The sequence below is a fragment of the Sprattus sprattus genome (assembly GCF_963457725.1).
Source record: "Sprattus sprattus genome assembly, chromosome: 17".
NCBI classification, from domain to species: Eukaryota; Metazoa; Chordata; class Actinopteri; order Clupeiformes; family Clupeidae; genus Sprattus; species Sprattus sprattus.
In genome coordinates this window covers 19524434-19543834 of record NC_137915.1, presented here as the reverse complement: position 1 = coordinate 19543834, position 19401 = coordinate 19524434, and the positions used below count along the sequence as shown (strand labels likewise).

Below are 19401 nucleotides of genomic sequence, written 5' to 3'. Positions count from 1 at the left end.
ACTTTGCGCCAGTTTCCTGCTTTGTTATGCACAGTGATTGCATTTCCAAGGTTCTTCGTTCTATTTTTTGCTGTTTTGTTACACATGGCATAGATGTTAGGAAAATCTATTAGTAACATGCTACTTGTGCCGGGCCTTATGAAGCAAATGTCATCGACACAAATGATGACACAATGCTTAAGGAGGATGTAACTGCCATTTCACACAGTCATGCGTTATGCACGACATGTATTGTAAGTGGTGACTGTGCCATGTGAAGCCAATTGTCAAGGCATGGAGTATTATGAGACTGGTAAGTCATTCCATATTCATGCCCCTTCTCCACTGACACCCACTTTGCGCCAGTTTCCTGCTTTGTTATGCACAGTGATTGCATTTCCAAGGTTCTTCGTTCTATTTTTTGCTGTTTTGTAACACATGGCATAGATGTTAGGAAAATCTATTAGTAACATGCTACTTGTGCCGGGCCTTATGAAGCAAATGTCATCGACACAAATACTTCAAAGCATTTAGGGCCTGATTTACGAACAGGATTGCGCCCATTTCAGGCGTAAAATAGCGGGTGTAAACATAAAACGGTATTTACAAAGGAGGCGCAGAGTAGAAGCGCAGATTACCGCTGCTGGGAGGGTATAAGAAAAAAATGGGTGTGTACCGCTAAGAGGTGGGAGGAGAGGCGTTAAGTGCGCCTAATTATGTATTCCGTGGTATTAAAACTGCCTGGCGAGAGTGCGTCTCAAGTTTGCGGGATAATTATGCGCCTCATAAAAGCACGTCTTAACCAGGAAGCGTGTTTTGATTGAGTCTGAAAACTTCGATATTGCAGCAGTACTTAGAGCAAGGCGAAGACACAGACAACGCGCAGAAATATTTTTTTCAACACGACTTACACTATTCCAATTTCCAAATTGTAGAGCCAGAGCAGCATATTCATTTCACCTTCCATGTTTATTTTGACGTTATAACCTAAATAAGTGCCAGGCAACCGAACGTCTGAACATCAGTTGCCCCTGCCCTGTCCACACTACAAGTCCAGTTTTCAAATGTATCCGCCGAGGGCAGCGTTTTTGAAAAACATAGTTTTCAGTGTTGGAATACACCGTTTTAAAGTAGGCCTAAGGGGTGTTGTGTATTCCTACCAGACTATTAAACGGGATGCTATGGGCAGTTAACCTGGCTATTAACTATCCTAGCTATCTCTAGCTTAGGGAACCATCTTAACAGTTTCCAGTTGCCTGTGTGATAAACTCATGTTAATATGTGTAAATATGAACTTGTGAACATAAACTCGTTAACATGAAGCTGCACAGGTACACTGAGGGGTAGCCATAGCAACCCAGAAACTCAATGTTCATTGAAAAGTTTAATTTCCCAAAATCAGCTCACCAATAAAGGACAGTCATGAACTTAAAGTGATCACAACTTTTAATGTGGACGGGAGGGCTACACGAGAAAATATTGATGAGATTCTATATTTAACCGGGTTAGTTTGCTGTAACCTTGTCAACCAAAAGCTCTAATTCAAATTTTAACTCATCATCCATGGTGGCAGGAAAACGCAGGCTATGTCTACCCTATTTTAGCGGGGCGCTATTAACACTAATGGGCGGGGTTAGGCAACATTATTGTTTGATAAATAGGATGCAAAACACCATGTGGTATTTTGCGCTTTGGCAAAGGCGCAGATTAAGCTGCGGTCGCAATTTAGTAAATCAGTCCCTTAGTAGGCTATATTCTGCATTGTGCTTCATAAAATGTTATGTAGTGTCCAACACAAAAGGCAATGTCTTGTTAAGAGTTTGGGTACTTTGAATATATTATGAAACATTAATACCATGTTTTATGTCAGACTGTGCACAACGTGAAAGGCATGTCACACCCATACCCAAGGTTATAGATACCTAGATAGAGTACTTTTTTTAGAGGGAAATTCTAGAATCATGAACAAGTTCTTTATATTTTGAATGACCTAATAAGTTGAAATCCAATAATGTATTTTTGAAAAGCTGTTGAATTGGTCAGAGGAGGTTGCCTGGGCTACGCAGAGCTATAATATTCCAAACTGAAATGACATAAAAATACCGTAATAATAACAGTGTGGAACTTTTGCTTTTGTAATTTGCTGCCTTGTGGTACCTAATTGTCTATCAACACGGTGGCACTAAAGCAGTGTGTTTGAGAGTGAGTGAATGAGCCTCTGTTGCTCCGGTGGTGTTACCCGAATACCAATCAGGGGAAGAGAAGGGAACAACCCCAGCCAACGTTTATTATGCCAAATAAGAGACCCAAAACAAACATGATGAGCAATCTGCATGGACCTACGGCCAACACCGCAACGCATGTCAGACCAGTATAGCTGACCATGCTCACATCTCATCACACAGTCCAGCAGAAATCCATTAGCGGCTAAAAGCGCAGCGTACTGTAAACTAATGTATAATGCATGTTTTTTCTTTGACCAATGGGAGATGGTTCTAGAAAATGATCACAAACCCTCAATTAATGCAATGAATGTCCAGGACACTGGGGCTTTTGAGTCAAGCAATAATCTACCTACATATGTATACAATGCTTTTTTTTTTTGTATATAGTCATATAATATAAACACAAATATAGATTTTGTTTTTCATCTCTGAAACATTACATGAAATGCACTGCAGGAAAATTATTTAAAAAGAAAGAAGAAAAAAAATACAATAAAATAAAACAAAATATTTCTGTGAAATATATATCTTTAATCTCTGTCCTTGTCCGTGGATTTTGTATTTTTAAGGGCATGTGAAATTAAATGTGCACTACAACAGCTCCTCGTATTGGCTAAGGTGGGGTAGAAAAGGTGCATCCGGTGAAAGGTGATTAGAATGCATCGTCGAGTGCAGAGTGGTGCTTTGAAGTAAGGGCCAACTGTGTTGACCACTCCATGGAAATAGCAGGCAATTTTCTCTTTGCTTCGAGAGGAGAGGATGATATCATGTGTGTGTGTGTGTGTGGCAAGGGGAGGAGAATAAAAGAGTCAAGGTTGAAATTATAGCAATGCGCTCCTCACAAAGCCACATGTGAGAAGCAGGATAGCAAGTCCGTGGCGTGTGGCTATCCTTGTACCTGCGGAGGGAGGCACAAGACACGTTTTACACATTTCAGCAACATTACGTTTCCCTTGATTGATATGATATACATAAACAATGCACATCTAAAACAAATCCTATCCTGTGCTATTCAGTATATCAATATGTTCAGCATGGCAGATGAGAGTTCATTCTTCAGGATGTTTGCATGAAAAAGCTACAAGCTACATTATTTATATGTGTTGTGCAGAATCCTGTGCATGTGCCCTGCATCCAAATAGACATGTATTATTTAGTCCCCTGTCAAAAAAGGAGACTTATTCTCCTTCTTCCCCCAGCACCCACATAAACCCAATGATATAATCGTCCCCTAAAGAAAAGAAAAGGAACCACTGACTCAACTGTCTTTGAACTACCATGAAATGGATTTACATGAGTCCCTTCCACTGCCCAAACTCATCAAAGCCCACGTCTGCACTGTAGGGGGATGCCTTCCTCACACAGTCACTGCAGCCTACTCTCTCTTTCTCTCTCTCTCTCTCTCTCTCTCTCTTTCTCTCCCCCCCCCCCCCCCCCCTCTCTTCCCCCCCCCCCCTCTCTCTCTGTTATGACTGCAACACAACAAAACAATCTTGTGCAAATGCCGTGAGAGCCAGGGACATGAGGGACATGTTTCTTGTTTTGATAAGAGATGGCGCGATTGCATGAAAGCAACAACGTATCTAGGAAATACAACCAAGCCAGCGGGACCCAGCAGAATGCAACCTGTTGAGAGTCTATGCGTTTTGGGAGAAAGAGCGCAGAGCTGGAGGGTTTGCAGTGCTGCCAGTCTGTTTCCCTGGCATTCTATATAACTATGGTTCTTTTCGAAACACCCTTGGAGACACAATAGATAGTCTACAAGGTCTCACACATCAGTAAAAAGATGGGGTCTTACTGTCCATGGACTGGTAGGCAACGCTAGGGGAAGGGGAGCATACGATAGGACCAGGAATCACTTCCACAAAACAGTAAGAAAATGGGAAATGAAATATTCACTAAAGCAGGGTGACATTTATCTGGGGGTCTTCTCCATCAGACTAAGCAATGAGGACTGTCTGGGGATGCTCTCCTTCAGCCCAGCTCAATGCTGGGAATGAGAGAGATGAAGGAAAGAGAGAGAGGAGGAGAAGGAGAGATGGGGAGAAAGAGATAAGAGGAAGAGGGATACAAGGAGTGAGAGAAAGGGGAGAGAAAAGGGGGCGGTGGAGAAAGAGGAGATGCACAGAGAGACTGGGAAGGAGAAAAGAGACGTGGGGGGGAGAGAGGGGAACAGAGAAAGAGAGACAGAGTGGAGGAGAGAGAGAGAGAGAGAGCGACAGAAGCTTCTGACCTGGTGTTCCTCGCTGCCAGATTTCATTTGGCCCAGAGTGATCAAGCAAACAGAGGCACCAGAGAGGGCAAGCAATCATGCCGCGCCCAAACATCCCTTCTCGCAGAGAATAATTAATCATGTCTGCAGGCCTCCTCTCCCTCCCAGTATGGAGGTGATGCACCAGGGGTTTAATCCTCTAGATGGTTCAGGAGCGGGAGAAAAAACTCTGCAGTCACTCTCCACTAATAACAGTTAAGTATCTTAAAAAGACCCAGGCTTTTTTCTGACACATGCTAACTGTTAGCGTCTGAACTTTTTTGCAAGACCTGCTTATATGTGTCTTAATCCTGCATTTGTTGAGTCTTTGAGGAAGCTGACCGCATGGGAGTTTTTCCCTTGGTATAGATTAGCCCTTGTATCCAATTTTTTCTTTTTTCCAGAGGCTTCTTTTTTTGCGAGCCGGCGGTGACAGTTCACAGTCACTGGAGCGCATCAACCTCACACTGCATACACTATTCCACCGCAGGCTGCACACACGCCGACACCACTGCACTTCTCCACATGACGGATGAGATGTGAAAGGCTAAGATTTTTTCACACATTCACCCCCAGGAATGAGTTCTGTAGAGATGCCATCTCTCTCTCTCCATTTCTCTTTCAAATTCAGAATCCAAAAGGGCTTTATTGGCATGGCAATAACATTGTACACTAATGCCAAAGCGTCTGGCGAATGGAGGGGTATATATGCAAAATCTTATGTTTCTAAATATTCCTGGAATATATCCCTAATATATTTCTCTTTCCTCTCTTCCTCTCTCTCTCTCTCTCTCTCTCTCTCTCTCTCTCTTTCAACATGCCAGGCAGCTGCAGCCAGGCTGAGGGGAGAAAGATGTGAAGGAGAGAAGAGCCTGTGGCAAGGCAGTGGCACCTGGTGCCACCCTCAGCGGGAGGAAGCTGGGTTTTAGATGCTGTGTTGATTCGGAGTCACTCAGCCATCTTCGAGTGATGCTCCTCTCCTGCCATCCCCTGCAGACTGCAGCTCCAGCTGGAGGAACAGCCTGGGACAGCGCTGATGATGGTGGTCATTTTACAGCCAGATTGCAGGCTAGCAATACATGTGTCTCCTTGTGAAATCCTCCCTCAAGGATGGCCATTCATTGATATATTAATTACATTCATAAAAACGCTAGGGAAGGTATGCTGAGGGGGACCATTTTCCGAAGTTGCCTAAGAGTACGGACATTGTGAGATATTGTGTTGCCCATAAAGCCTCTTTGTGTCCACAGGCTACATCTTAAAACTACTGTTTAGCATGTACTTGAGGCCCTGTCCAGCACTGGGCCTTTCTCAACCATTCTTAGATCCATGCATATGAGGCTTCAGTGCAGGGAAGTGCAATGTTACAACTGTCAGGTTAAAGCACGCTAATTTTAGGAAGTCTCGTAAATATTGGCAAGGCCACACTGTGTTATCTCTGATTAATTGTAGTGGGAAATCGAATTCACATTTATCTGGCAACAATAATAATCGGGAGGGAGAGTAGATGCCCTGTGTTAACAACGCAATGTATCATGTAACATTAACTGGTGGTTCTGTCAATACTTGAGCTTGCATGTGTCAGGTTTTTATGGCTTATCTGTGGATAAATGGTGAGTTGGTCTTGCCTCAGTATATTTGGAGGTATACAGTCCATTATCAAGTGTGGCCTTTGAATGTGAAATCAATGCTGTGAAATTATTTGACCATTAAACCCTGTTCACAGACGAATTTTTTGGTATTAATGCTCCTTATTTATGGAAATGGAGGGTATAGCAAGACTGAACTGTCTTCCAATTGTGTTCAGGAATATAATTCTTACTTTACAGTGCATTCAAAAAGTGTCCAGACCCCTTCACTTTTTTCACATTCTGTTATGTTGCAGTCTTATGCTAAAATCGTTAAGATTCTCCCTGGCAGGGACTGGGCGACTGGTCAGGGTTGAGGGAAAGCTGGACGGAGCAAAGAGAATCCTTAGAGGAAAACCTGGTCCAGAGCTCAGGACCAGCAAGCACACAGCCAAGACAACTCAGAAGTGGCTCAGAGTCAACTCTGTGATTGTATGGCCCTGCCAGAGCCCTGACGTGAAACCAATCAAACATCTCTGGAGAGATCCGAAAATGGCCGTCGACTGACAGACCCCATCCAACCTGACAGAGCTGAGCTTTGTAGTGAAGAAAGGCATAAAATCCCCAAATCCAGGAGTGCAGGGCTTGTCACATCATACCCAAGGAGATTTGAGGCTGTAATTGTTACCTTTTTAAATCAATTTGAAAATCCTGTTTTTGCTTTGTCCTTATGGGGTTTTTAGGGTAGATTGATAAGGGGTAATATTAATTTAGAACACTAAGGCTGCGACACAAAAAGTGAAGGGGTCTTAATACTTTCTGAATGCACTGTCTGTGCCAAACTAATTACAATGACACTAGTGTGAACTACTGTGAGGAGTATGGACATAAATTGAGCATCAATCACCTTATTTGCTGTTAACCCTCTTACCTCTGTAAACCCACTGTTGAGGTAGTTTGACATGCCTTGACAATTGTATATATTTTATCTATCTGAAAAGATTTTTCCCAAAGAGCTACATATATGTTGTCTGGGAATTCCCCGCCCCTTCACTGCATTTCATTTGAATCAAATTGGCCGGAAGAAGAGGGGCGGGACTTCCCAGACTAACATATATGCTTATTTTAAACACAAACAGCACAATAATTTGACAGCAGTAAGAATGTCAATTATCTCTTTTTTGTTTAAATCGGTCCATACACTCAAACCCCACATTCTCTTCCTCTTCTTGTATTAATGTTATAACTTGAACTGCCACATATCCACGCAGTATGTCTGCTGCAGCGCTTTCTCTGTCATTACGACATGAACTCGCATAATGATCACAGCTATGTGTCACTGTCTTTGATTACGCATTCACAAAGAGCCTTGTCAGAACCAATCACTCATGTCCCACAAGCCAAAGCATGAGCAATGAACATCTTAATGCAACTGTCTATACATTCAAACAAGACATCCACAACACCTCGTGAGACTGAACCTACACCAAACCGGCAAAACAAAAGACATGACCTCATACTTGTTTTTATTTGCAACACCAAGAGGAAGAAAATAATAACAAACAAACCAGCCCACCCTTGGTGACTAATGTGACCTGTCATAACCATCAAAGCACACCCTACTGAATATGAAGCGCAGCCAGCTTGCACGACAATATGAACGAGACAAATCACGGTGAATCACTGTGTCTGGAAAACACAGCGGCCAAGAAGGACACACACACACACACACACACACACACACACACACACACACACACACACTTCCTCAACCCAAGCATTGTCGACAAGGAAACGCACCATAGCTCATCGAAAAAACTGTGTGGGCACGATAAACAGTTATCTGCAAAATATTGTGGCACACTGGCGGCATGGTTTTCCCTGGGAACTGTCGTCACTTGTAACTTCAAAGTCTGCTATGGCCATGAGGCAAACACAGCGTTTACTGCAATGCTTTGCTTTTGCATTGTAATGATTCTGTAGCGCTGTGGATAAACGTGGCTAAAGGAGGTGGGTGGGAGGATTTATGTGGCACACTGAGCAGGACAATCCACATAGTGCAGCTATCAGCAGAAAACGGATAGCCATTGGAATTGCATTTTTTCAGTTAAAATAACTTCATGCCTTTACTGTTTTATAAATGATATGCTAATATGCCATACAAACTTGCCTCATGATGTAAATAAAAATAAATTAAAAAATGTAATCCAAATTTTGAGATTCAGGATTTCTGTTTTCGTAGTTGAGCTCAAAAGGATATTGTTATGTGGACACTATGTCCCTTATGGCCTCTCTAAGCTTGGGTCATTGAAGTCTGTGCAGCCATCTCCAAACTTTCTCCACAAGTCTTAATCTTAACTATTCAGTGGCTCCAATTGGGCGAACAGGATGTCACTCAAACATCATTAACTGATATTGTGTAATGTAGATTTTAAAAGGAAGTCACGTTTAGCTTTCAGAAAAAGGTCCCCTCATGTCAGTATTTTCATTGGTTTGCCACTGCCAACTGTTGTTGTTGTTGTACATGGAATTATGAATTGGCAACACAATAAAATACACTTTCAAAGCATTTCACTTCATTTCTTCTACCATTTCAAACTTCTAAATCTCTTCATACACTTCTGAATAAAGTGTGTCAAGAGTAAATTAATTTGGACTCGAAACCAGATATTTCTCGAATAAACCCCAACACAACATAGCCCTTACCTGAACCTGGGGTGTGTTTGATTGTTTTGGACGATGACATCTGTGAGGAAGAGCTGGAGGGCCTCTGGTCTGCGCTCATGCCGCTGTCCTGCCCCGTCGTCGAGCCGCTCTTGCGGGGCTTCTTGTCCGTCAGGTGCAGGGGGGAAGTCTTGTTTGGTGGCCGGGTCCTTGCCGTGGCGTTCACCTTCAGGTAGCCCTGGACCCTGTATTCCCGCAGCTCTCCGTAATTGGCGTCGATGACCCGGCACTCGTACGTTCCCTCGTCACTCTTGTCCACCCGAAATCTCTGGAGCTGATGGGAGATGTCGTTCCCCTGCACTTTCACTGTCTGTGGATGCAGGAAAGCAGAGACTTTTCACACGTGTGTGTGTGTGTGTGTGTGTGTGCGTATGTGTCTTTGTGACTTTCTTTGTTGGTTTATTTTCATTATTGAAGTACTTGAGAATGGTCAAGTGGGTCCATAAATGAGATTGCACTGGGCTGTTGAAGATATATGAATGGACTTACACTTATCTTGGTTCCTTCATCATCTGGATCAATTTCTGGTGTGATGTCCATCTAAAAGAGAAAACAAGATCTTATAAGAAATTGGAAAATCCCTCTTTTGCTCACAAATTATCCAAGGACGATAAACATCAACAATTTTTGGTAACCATTGAAGCTCTCTATTGTGGTGTAAATGAGCACAATCACAAAACAGATAGCTCCCTTTTTGCAGTTCTCTGTATAGACTCTTCAACACTTCAACACTTATGCTGTGATATTTAGTGCATTTAAAATGCTTGATATGGATGAATTCACACAAAATACTCTCTTAACAGTAAACAGTGCTGACAAAAAAAAAAAACATTTTCACAGCCAATGAGAGAGAGTGAGAGAGAGAGAGAGAGAGGGATAGAGAGAGAGAGAGAAAGAGAGAGAGACAGAGACAGAGAGACAGAGGAAGTAATGTAGACATAACAAGCCCATATTTCATGTTAAACATGTTAAACTGCTAAGCAAAATCTAAGCCTTTAGACAACCACTTCTGTTAATGGGGACAAGATTTTCATTGGCTCATTTAAAGCATCCAATTACAGAACATACAGCAAATAAATACTATAAGTCAACCACAGCTAACAACAACAAGGGGCTACACATATTCTCGCACCGTGGCACAGACCATAAGCCCAATATCAAACAAGGCACTCAAAGCCAACATCATAAAGAAAGCATTGATTTTAGCGGACATTATTTATTTATTCCCCGCCGAATGCCAAATTGGACCAACGCCCAGTCCAGAGTTGCTGACTATGGGCATGAGTGAGATGCCAGTGCCTTAGGATTTGCCCATGTGTGAAACAGATAAAACGCCATCAGCTGTAGCTTGGATCAGAAAAATGGTCCTGGGGAAAGGGGTAATCAAGAGAATTTTTTGGTTGAGAGTTTCTTTAGCACTTTGTCACTAACCACAGAGATTGTGAGAACGGAACAGCCAGGCAATCTCCAGAGATTACATGGAGGAAAAATGCCTAGCCGTATGGGGGAACATATGGCACAGGGCCCACATGGATGAGTTCCGTGAGGCCTAATATTGCTTTAACCCCCAAGTATGTCAGACATGGGAATTGTATGGAGATCTCATGGGTTTTATAGATTTCTGTATTTTAATTAAAAAATGAAAAATAGGTTTGAGGGACTTGTATTCCAAAGAAAAAAAATCAATAAAGATGCTCAGGTCAAGCTCTGCAGCTGGCATTGCTGCCAAACTAGCTAATAGAGGTACTTTCAGATGATGTGGGCATGTTTATGCAGATTTTATCTCAAGGAATTCCATTAAACTGTGCTTCATTAGTGCACGCCCTGAAGCACTTGTAGTCCCGTTGTTGCCTGTAACGTTAGAATGTTTCACAACCATTTACTGCACTGAGTTTTCATGTCAATAGCACCAAGAAAATGTCCAACCAGTCTTTCAATATTTTTTTCCCCCTCTAATGCATCCCCGTTGAAATTTGGAGGACTTGTAGAATTGTTCAGTTTGATTGTGAGCGCTGCTTGAATATGTGCCTCTATGGCATCTGATTTATTAGTCCAGCTGTCAGTCTTGTTTTGCAGCAGCTGTCCTTTTGAGAAAGGGCAATCTATTCCTGTCTGACAATCAAAACAGACCCGGATCGACTGTAAACACCACACACACGGCGTAAGACAGGGCCTTCTAGGAAATGCTACCAGGCAGCATTAGAGTCTTCTTTACCTTTTAGGGAGGGGGGAGGCATGTATTTTACAAATTATAATGCCTCCTGATAACACAACAGTGAGAAGGAGGAGAAAAAAGTTTCTTTTTCCCCCTTGAACTCTGAATAAGTCAGGCAAACCACAATCTCTCATTCTTAACATTCATATCGTGCTGCTTCGGTTCAGCCAGAACAATATTTAATAAAGGCTTTAAATATATTCTAAATATATTCTAATAAATATATATATATATTTACTTGGGTTGGGGGAAAAAATTGATTATTCGATTTTTCGTGATTCTCTCTAAAACGATTCTCTCTCGATTCAGAAAAGTTCATAATCGATTTTGTAATAAATTTTTTTTTTTTTTTTTTTTTACACATCCATTTTATGTTGAAATGCAAGCTGCATCGATTATTGGATTGTTCATAGAAAGTCAAAATTGTGACAAGGAAAAGCTTTTTCTCTAATAAAAAATAGAGATTGATGTTGATTTTCTTTAATTATCAAGCACGAAGTAGGAAGTGTAGCAAAGACTCTGAGTAGCAAACTCGAATGTTTTAAAAGTCGAAATGGATTGATAATAATTTTATCGGTTTAGAATTGATAATCAGTTTTTTTACACGTCCATTTTATGTTGAAATGCAATTATTGATTGATTATCGATAATCAATTCGAAACCGATAAAACGATTATCGATGCATTTGGATTATTGAATCATTTGAGTTTGCAACTCAGAGTCTAAAATCACTTCCTACTTTGTGTTTGATAATTAAAGAAAATCAACAGATGAATTACCTTCTCTATTTGCTTTATTAGAGAAAAAGCTTTTAATGGTCACAATTTTGACTTTCTATGAGCAATGCAATAGTCGATGCAGCTTGCATTTCAACATAAAATGGATGTGTAAAAAAAAAAAAAAATGTAATTACAAAATCGATTTAAAATCGATAATAGATAATCGATTTAAAATCGAATCGTTGACCTCTGAATCGATTTCGAATCGAATCGTGAGGTGCCAAGAGATTCCCACCCCTAATATTTACAGTATATATATATATATATATATATATATATATATTTATTTGAATATATTTAAAGCCTTTATTTATAAACCCCTCAAAAAAAGTTCAGAAACATTTTTTCGGTCGATTATTCCTCCCCTTTAATAATACCAATTGGCATTGTATTGTATATCGTTGGAAAGCCTGATCAGTAACCTTAACAACAAGGTAAAACTTGTAAGGATCGTGCATTTGTGGAATGAGCAACACAGCTAACCGTGTGGGTAGCGGCCCAAAAAAATTTGCCAAAACCCCTGCAATATTCTTCTGTTGGTATTCACTCTTGTTTTGAGTTGATTGGTGGATTTGATGATTCTCCCACAGTATTAAGGAAAAAACAACACATATTGACCATTTTTACACATTTTTACATCCCCTGCAATATTCTTCTGTTGTAATTTAGTGAGATATCGGAATGAGATTCTGGAGCCAGTGGCGATCCCATATCTCCAGAATCTGGGACCTAACTCCATCCTCCAGGATGACACTGCTCGCCCCCACAGAGGCAGGATCATCACAGAGTACCTCCAGAACTTGGGAGTGGATAGGATGGAATGGCCTGTCGTGAGTCCAGACCTCAACCCAATTGAATACTTGTGGGATCAGCTTGGGCGTGCTGTACGTGCCAGAGTGACCAACGCAACCATGTTGGCTGACTTGCTACAAATTCTGGTTCAGGAATGGGATGCCATCCCACAAGAGGTGCCAAGCTGTTGTGGCTGCGTATGGATCTTCCACATGCTACTGAGGTCCCTGACAGTGAATTAAGTGTAAAAATGGTCAATATTTGTTGTTTTTTCCTTAATACTGTGGGAGAATCATCCAATCCACCAAGCAACTCAAAACAAGAGTGAATACCAACAGAAGAATATTGCAGGGGATTTTGGCAAAAAAATGTGGGCCGCTACCCACACGGTTAGCTGTGTTGCTCATTCCACAAATGCACGATCCTTACAAGTTGTACCTCGTTGTAAAGGTGACTAATCAGGCTTTCCAACGATATACAATACACTACCAATTGGTATTATTAAAGGGGAGGGATAATCGACTACAGAAACGTTTCAGAACTTTTTTTGAGGAGTTTTATATATATTAATATGTACGTATTCATATTTACATTCCTATATGACAGTGGTTATATTGAACCCTGAACTAATTGTAAGCAGGTGTTTGAATGGAATACAATGTGGGGGCGGAGTCCTGCCCGTTTGCCGGCTTAAACGTCACGACACACCTGTGGTGCATGAAGCAATTGGTAAACGAAATATAATGGGGTTGTTTGTATAGGAACAGGAGGTCAGGGACAGGAGATACGGCTGAGCTCCAAGCCGAGGGCTGCCGTGCCAGGACGTGGGTGAGTGATGCGTCGCGTGAAATACTAAGATAATAATTTGAACCAAGTGCGTTAGATAACATAGTTGCGTGTTGCGAATACTGGTCAGTGTACCACCATTATACCCCACGACCGGCGGTCGCGGCAAGGAGGCCAGCCTATAAGGTAGTATTCTGTGTACCCAATGTTTTGTTGTTTTCCGGGGAATTGAGTTCCCCGGCGGGTTTCTTATGTCTGTTAGTGCGTGTTCATGTGTGAGCAGGAAGCAGAGCAAGCTCATGTCCTGTGCAAAGTGCTGTGTCTGTACTGAGGAATAGGAGGGGATATACATAGCCTTTGTTTGCTGTGCTTATGGGTTGCTGTGGATGCCTTGTGGCTTTTGATGTGGATTTTAGCACTGACATTATAATTTGGATGAATTTAATTGGTTTTACTTGCTTGTACTTTGCCCATCTGAAACACAGATGAAATTGCTGTGTATTTAATGCTAATTTATAGATCCATCTGTTCCTGTGTGTAGGCCTACATCTTTCATGTTATTTATCTATTTATTAATCAGTACTTAGCACTTTACATCAATGTGATGCAGGTTCAGGCCACTGCTCTCTCCTCAAGGTGCTTTTAGAAAGTATTATACAAAGAAAAATAAAAGTCTTTGCTTTTCTTTACATCTTGGTCTGCGTTTGACTTGATTCAGTCCCCAGGTAAATCTGTCCGAATAAGGTAACCTGCAGGGGGCAGCAATTAGGCTGGTAAATAGCCCCTTTACAGTATGGCAGATGTTTCATCTGACAGAATATATATATTTATCAGTACATATTAGTCATACTAATTACTGGTTATTTGACAGCTTATATAAGAGCTTATTAGTTGGGAAAATAGACTGTCATAGCATGTGACATTATGAGAGGTGTCATGACAACACAATTTTATCATTAGACACGGCCACGGCTCATGAGGGGACCTGTCATCTCTCATGACAGTTTATGACCCGACTGAGACAAACTTGAATAACGCCAAACATGTTTCTCTAAGGCTGAATCCCATTTCTCCCCCTACCCCTTCGTCTTTCCCCTTCCCCTCCGTTTTGCGCGTTCATGTGGAGGGGTAGGGCTGTCCCAATTCACGTTAAGACAGAGGGGTAGGGGAAGGGGAAGCGCTTTCTACCCCTCCAAACGGAGATTTTCCGAGGGCACACTTCAAACGGAGGGGTAGACTGATTTCCCTCAATGCATTGCGAACCCGTGATCATTAAAGAAAAAACATCGCGCAAGTCCATTTAAAAATGTCGGAAACAGCAGGGAAAGCATCACACAAATGAAAGTATTTTCTTTGTAATTCATGATTTTAAAACTTGTTTGATGAAATGTTGCATTGTGTAAATAACAGCTGCAGGCGCCATGTTTGTTTATGTCTGGTGAGTGACAGCTGTCGCTCTCCGGTAACGTAACAGCTGACGCTTCGTACTGATGACGTACGTAATTGTTGAAGTGCTATCCCAATTCGAAGGGCTAGCGTTTCAACCCCTTCGGCTACCCCTCCGTTTGAAAAAGCGAAGGCGAAGGGGTAGGGGTAAGGGTAGGGGTAGAGATTAGAAATGGGATTGGGCCTAAGAGAAAATCAAGTGATTTCAGTGACTTTAAGTCTGGTCTTTCCTGCACTCCCTGTCAGTCCAAGCATATTGACTGAATTTAGTACAAGAACATTAGGCTGTTAAATCTTATTCAGAGTATGTTGAATTTACAGTCGTCTCCCACACACACACACACACACTAGGACGGAGAACCAAAGAACTCTGATTGTTCTCCAGCCAGTGCAAATGCAATTAACTTAATTGTGACGTAATGAATTTCCAATTGAAGTCCATCATCAGGCATTTCTATTGGCAGCCACCAGCCGCTTGCTGCCCTGTGCTAACAATGGTTTTATAGCAAACAGCAAAGTGTGCTAATTAAATGAACGTCCACTGCTGCATTTTCTTATCGATCTATATATCCGTGTATCTATCTTTCTATCTATCAATCAACTAATCTATCTATTTAACTATTTATCTATCTATCTATCGATCTGTCTATCTGTGTGTCTCTGTGTTTGTCTATCTATCTATCTATCAGTCTGTCCATCTCTGTCTATTTAAGTGCTGTATGTCTAAGGGCAGACTGCCTAAGGGCTGGCTGGCTGTCTGTCTGTGTAGCCATCTATTTGTTGGTTTGTTTATTCAGAAAGCATACCATTTTTCATCTTTGTCTCTCATGCTATCATGCTTACTCATTCCTAAGCCGTGAGTGCACAGACAATAACGCACAATTTACTGTGACTTTTGGAAAACATAACCCCCAACTATTAGCTTCCCATTGCGAGTCGTTCATTCACAATGCAGTAGTGCTGGTGATCCCAGTTTTTGATTGTGCGAAACCCCCCACCTCCCAATCCCCATTATTGCAGAAAGCCTCAGCTATAACACCATGTCATTCCTCATGCAGACCGCAATTGACTTCTTGTAAAATGTGTCCTGCAATTATTGTGCATAATACACCAGGCTTCAGGGTCCCGCATACCAAATTACTGTCAGGAGAGAAGAATGGCATCATTTATATTGAAATACAGGCATGTCTTTGAATGCCTGTGACCGGGCCGCGTGAGTCATTATGACTGCACCTCACCCACAGATCAGATAAGACCTTCCTGAACCTTGTGAATACCACCTATGGGGGTGTTTTATCAGGGATGTTGAGCATTTTGGAAGAAAAACAATCCATGCACTGTATTTTTCATTGACTGACAGTCAGTCATTTGAGAGAGCAATTGACATGCAGATAGGATAATATATGTGCTGAAGACGCACGCACGCACGCACGCACGCACGCACGCACACACACACACACACACACACACACACACACACACACCTTTATTTTGTTTACAGTCAATGATCAACACAAAGCTACCCCAAATTAACTGTGTTATTCTACTTCAGCTATACACAGAAGAGCCATTTGAAGAGCAATGGTAGAACTCAAATCGTGTGACACCACACATTAATGTAAGATACAGCCCAAGCCACTGGAGCCCCCAGATATTAAACCCCATGACTACCCTGTTACCTACTGCTTTATCTCCTCATCACTAAGCATGTGCTAATTGAGGAATTAAGTGAGAGTGTCTAGTGATCAAATCTAACATATCTAAAATGTCCAAGTGACGGGGAGATATCTTGACTCACACTTGTGTAAATGTGACGATAACAGAGTGATTATTAATATAACTAAGGCCACGCTGTATGTTAGCTGGCCATGTAAAAATGTAAGAGGTTAGCAAACATGCATGGAGAAATCCTATGGTGAGAGAACATGCAATCACTTTACTGTACATCAGATACATCTTGGTGTTTCATTTCAAGCATTAAATCAAGCAACAGTATCACAATGAACCATCTGTGGAACCAAATCATATGTTGAACCCAATGTACTTACTGTAGAGGATATCAGACTTTACACACTATACTCTTTTACAGACAGACACCTAAAAGCCCAAACTAGGTGTCATTGATTGAGTCCTGTTGAATAAATAGAGCCAACAACCCATGAAATAAATAAATAAATAAGACAAAGAAATCACAGCACCTTCAAGGGCTCCACTCAGAGGGGTTATTTATAGGCTGGGCTGCAGCAGGAGAAAACGCAAGCAGGTCAGCATAGCATTCCTCGAGTCTGGGGTGATAGTTAGATCCAGGAGATGTGGGTTCACTGAAGGTATCCCCACACACAAGACTCATAGGACCCAATTAAACAGGGTAACTGAGTTCTAAGTGACTTGCCGAGGAATACGGAAGGGTGAACAAAGCAAGGTGGATGTCACATGTTAAATGGCATGAATCAGAGAAAAAAAATAATTGTTATAAAAAAATAACTGAAGTTATAACATATAATTTGTTTGCATTATGCATCACGAACAATGAGGTGCAACAGTAGAGTCAGCACATCAATAATGTATCCTTAGTTCGACTTTTAATAGACAGTTTCAATAAGATAGAGAGGGGCAGACCTAAAAATATGCTTGTGCAAACTGTGGTGCTCTCAAAAGCCTGAATAAAAAATGGCCTGGGAGGACAAAAGGCGAACACCCTTTACACACCTCAAAGAAAATACAGGCCAAGGAGACTTCAAGCGCTGGCAAAAAGGCTGCTTAACATTTCACCCCGAGCGTCAGTGGTAAGGGCTTCAGACACAGAGTTAAGAACAAGGTTACACTAAAGGATTATAAACTAGTAACATATTCCATGGATATCTTATTCACATGCATGCTATGCCTACATACATTATTATGCAGTAAAGAGTGCTCCTTGCTAGTGTTTATAAATACCCTAATAGCACACCTAATAGGACAAACTGTGACAAATCTTCCAGGAACTAAATGAAATGACAAGATAACATTACAAGTGACATTTGCAGGCTTTTGTGGAGTTCTTAGCATACAATCTATGTACTATATAGGATATAACATATGTTTCTATAAGGCTTTAACTAAATGATTGAAGTGGACTTCTAGTATGGTCTAACAGGCCAAGCAGTCACAGCTATGTCACAAATGGACCAGTAATAGTCAAACAGCAATTGACTGTCACTCATTTGGTCACTCTTCCCTGTCCTGCTTAACCCTCGCCTAACAGTTAAATCAGAAATGAAGAATATTTGCATTATCATTACTTAATTTAAGATATCTGTACTAATCTACTAATCACTCTATGGCTGCTGAGGAGTTCCTGTGAATTATGGTAATACTGTAATGTAAGGCAAAGCAAGGCACGTTTATTGATAAAGCATTTGATGTCATTTCACGGGCAATTCAATATGCCTTACATAAATAAAGGCAAAAGGAACATGCAAAGTAAAATAGTTCAAAACAAAGTGTAATTAAAAAGAAAGTCCAAAGCACATAAAAGAGTGATTTAAAAGGGAGTAATGCAATTACAAGATAAGTTATATAATTAAAAGTAAGATGTGGTAAGAAATGTAGAGCTCAATCATGTTTAGTTTGGACTCTGGGTTCTACTAGCTGACCTGTTCCATGGGCATGGCCGGATTGACCATATGGGCAACTGGGCTCAAGGGCTACCAAGCAACCAATGTATTTTTTATATAATTTATATATATTAGTGCTGTCAAACGATTAAAATATTTAATCGCGATTAATCGCATTTTTGTCATAGTTAATTCAAAATGAATCGCGATTAAATTAATCAAAATTAATCGCGATCACACATTTGTTCTATTCTAAATGGCCCTTCATTATTTTTTTCCATCATTTTTATTTTATTTTAATGCTCTTATTAACATGGAAAAGTGGATTGGCTTGCTTTAGGCAATGTTTTATTTTATTGAAAAACAACATTGCCAAACAGAGCGGAACAAAATAAAATTATCAAGTGCACATTTAAGATAAACAAGGCCTATAGTGCAGTTAAACCATGGCTTAATTTTTTTTTTCAAGTTTGCTGTGAACATAGAAGTCAGGCCTTTTATTTCAAAAACAATAAACCGTAACAGTTAGGTTACCAATAAAAGGTAAGCCTACTTCTTCTGTGCTTTCAGCCAGCTGCCTGTTGACATTTTCAGACAACAGTGAAGCTCACTTCTTTTGCACAACACAACTTTTAAAGGTAAACTTTCTATTCAGAAGCTTTTTATCAACCATCGCGCTCACCATCACTCAGACCGTAACGTTAGCTTACTACACAGTTTGCGAGGCCAAAAAGAACGTTAATCTTTAAAAAAAGATTTTTACAACGCGTTAATCGCGCGATAAAAAAATTAGCGACGTTAAAATGGGTTTGCATTAACGCCGTTAATAACGCGTTAAACTGACAGCACTAATATATATATATATATATATATATATGTATATATTTTAAATATAATATATTTTTTAAATAAATGTAATTGCAATAATACAGTACATACATTTGGGAGAACAGTGACCAAAAAAATTGCTCACGTTAACGTCCCACAATGTGTCTCAGTCTGCCTGTGGTTCCTCCTGCATTCCCGAATGTTTTAGTTGC

General features: G+C 40.9%; 1 protein-coding gene across 1 annotated transcript in view; it reads right to left on the bottom strand.

Moving 5' to 3' along the window:
- Nucleotides 1-3025: 3025 nt before the first annotated feature.
- Nucleotides 3026-19401, bottom strand: part of vstm2a (V-set and transmembrane domain containing 2A) — a gene marked incomplete at both ends in the record, with an annotated part of 36753 nt that continues 20377 nt past the window's right edge. Inside the window, 3 exons of the mRNA XM_080854853.1 lie at nt 3026-3102; nt 8730-9057; nt 9237-9287. Of these exons, the coding sequence (XP_080710979.1) occupies nt 3026-3102; nt 8730-9057; nt 9237-9287 (456 nt within the window). The remainder of the gene's footprint in view (nt 3103-8729; nt 9058-9236; nt 9288-19401) is intronic.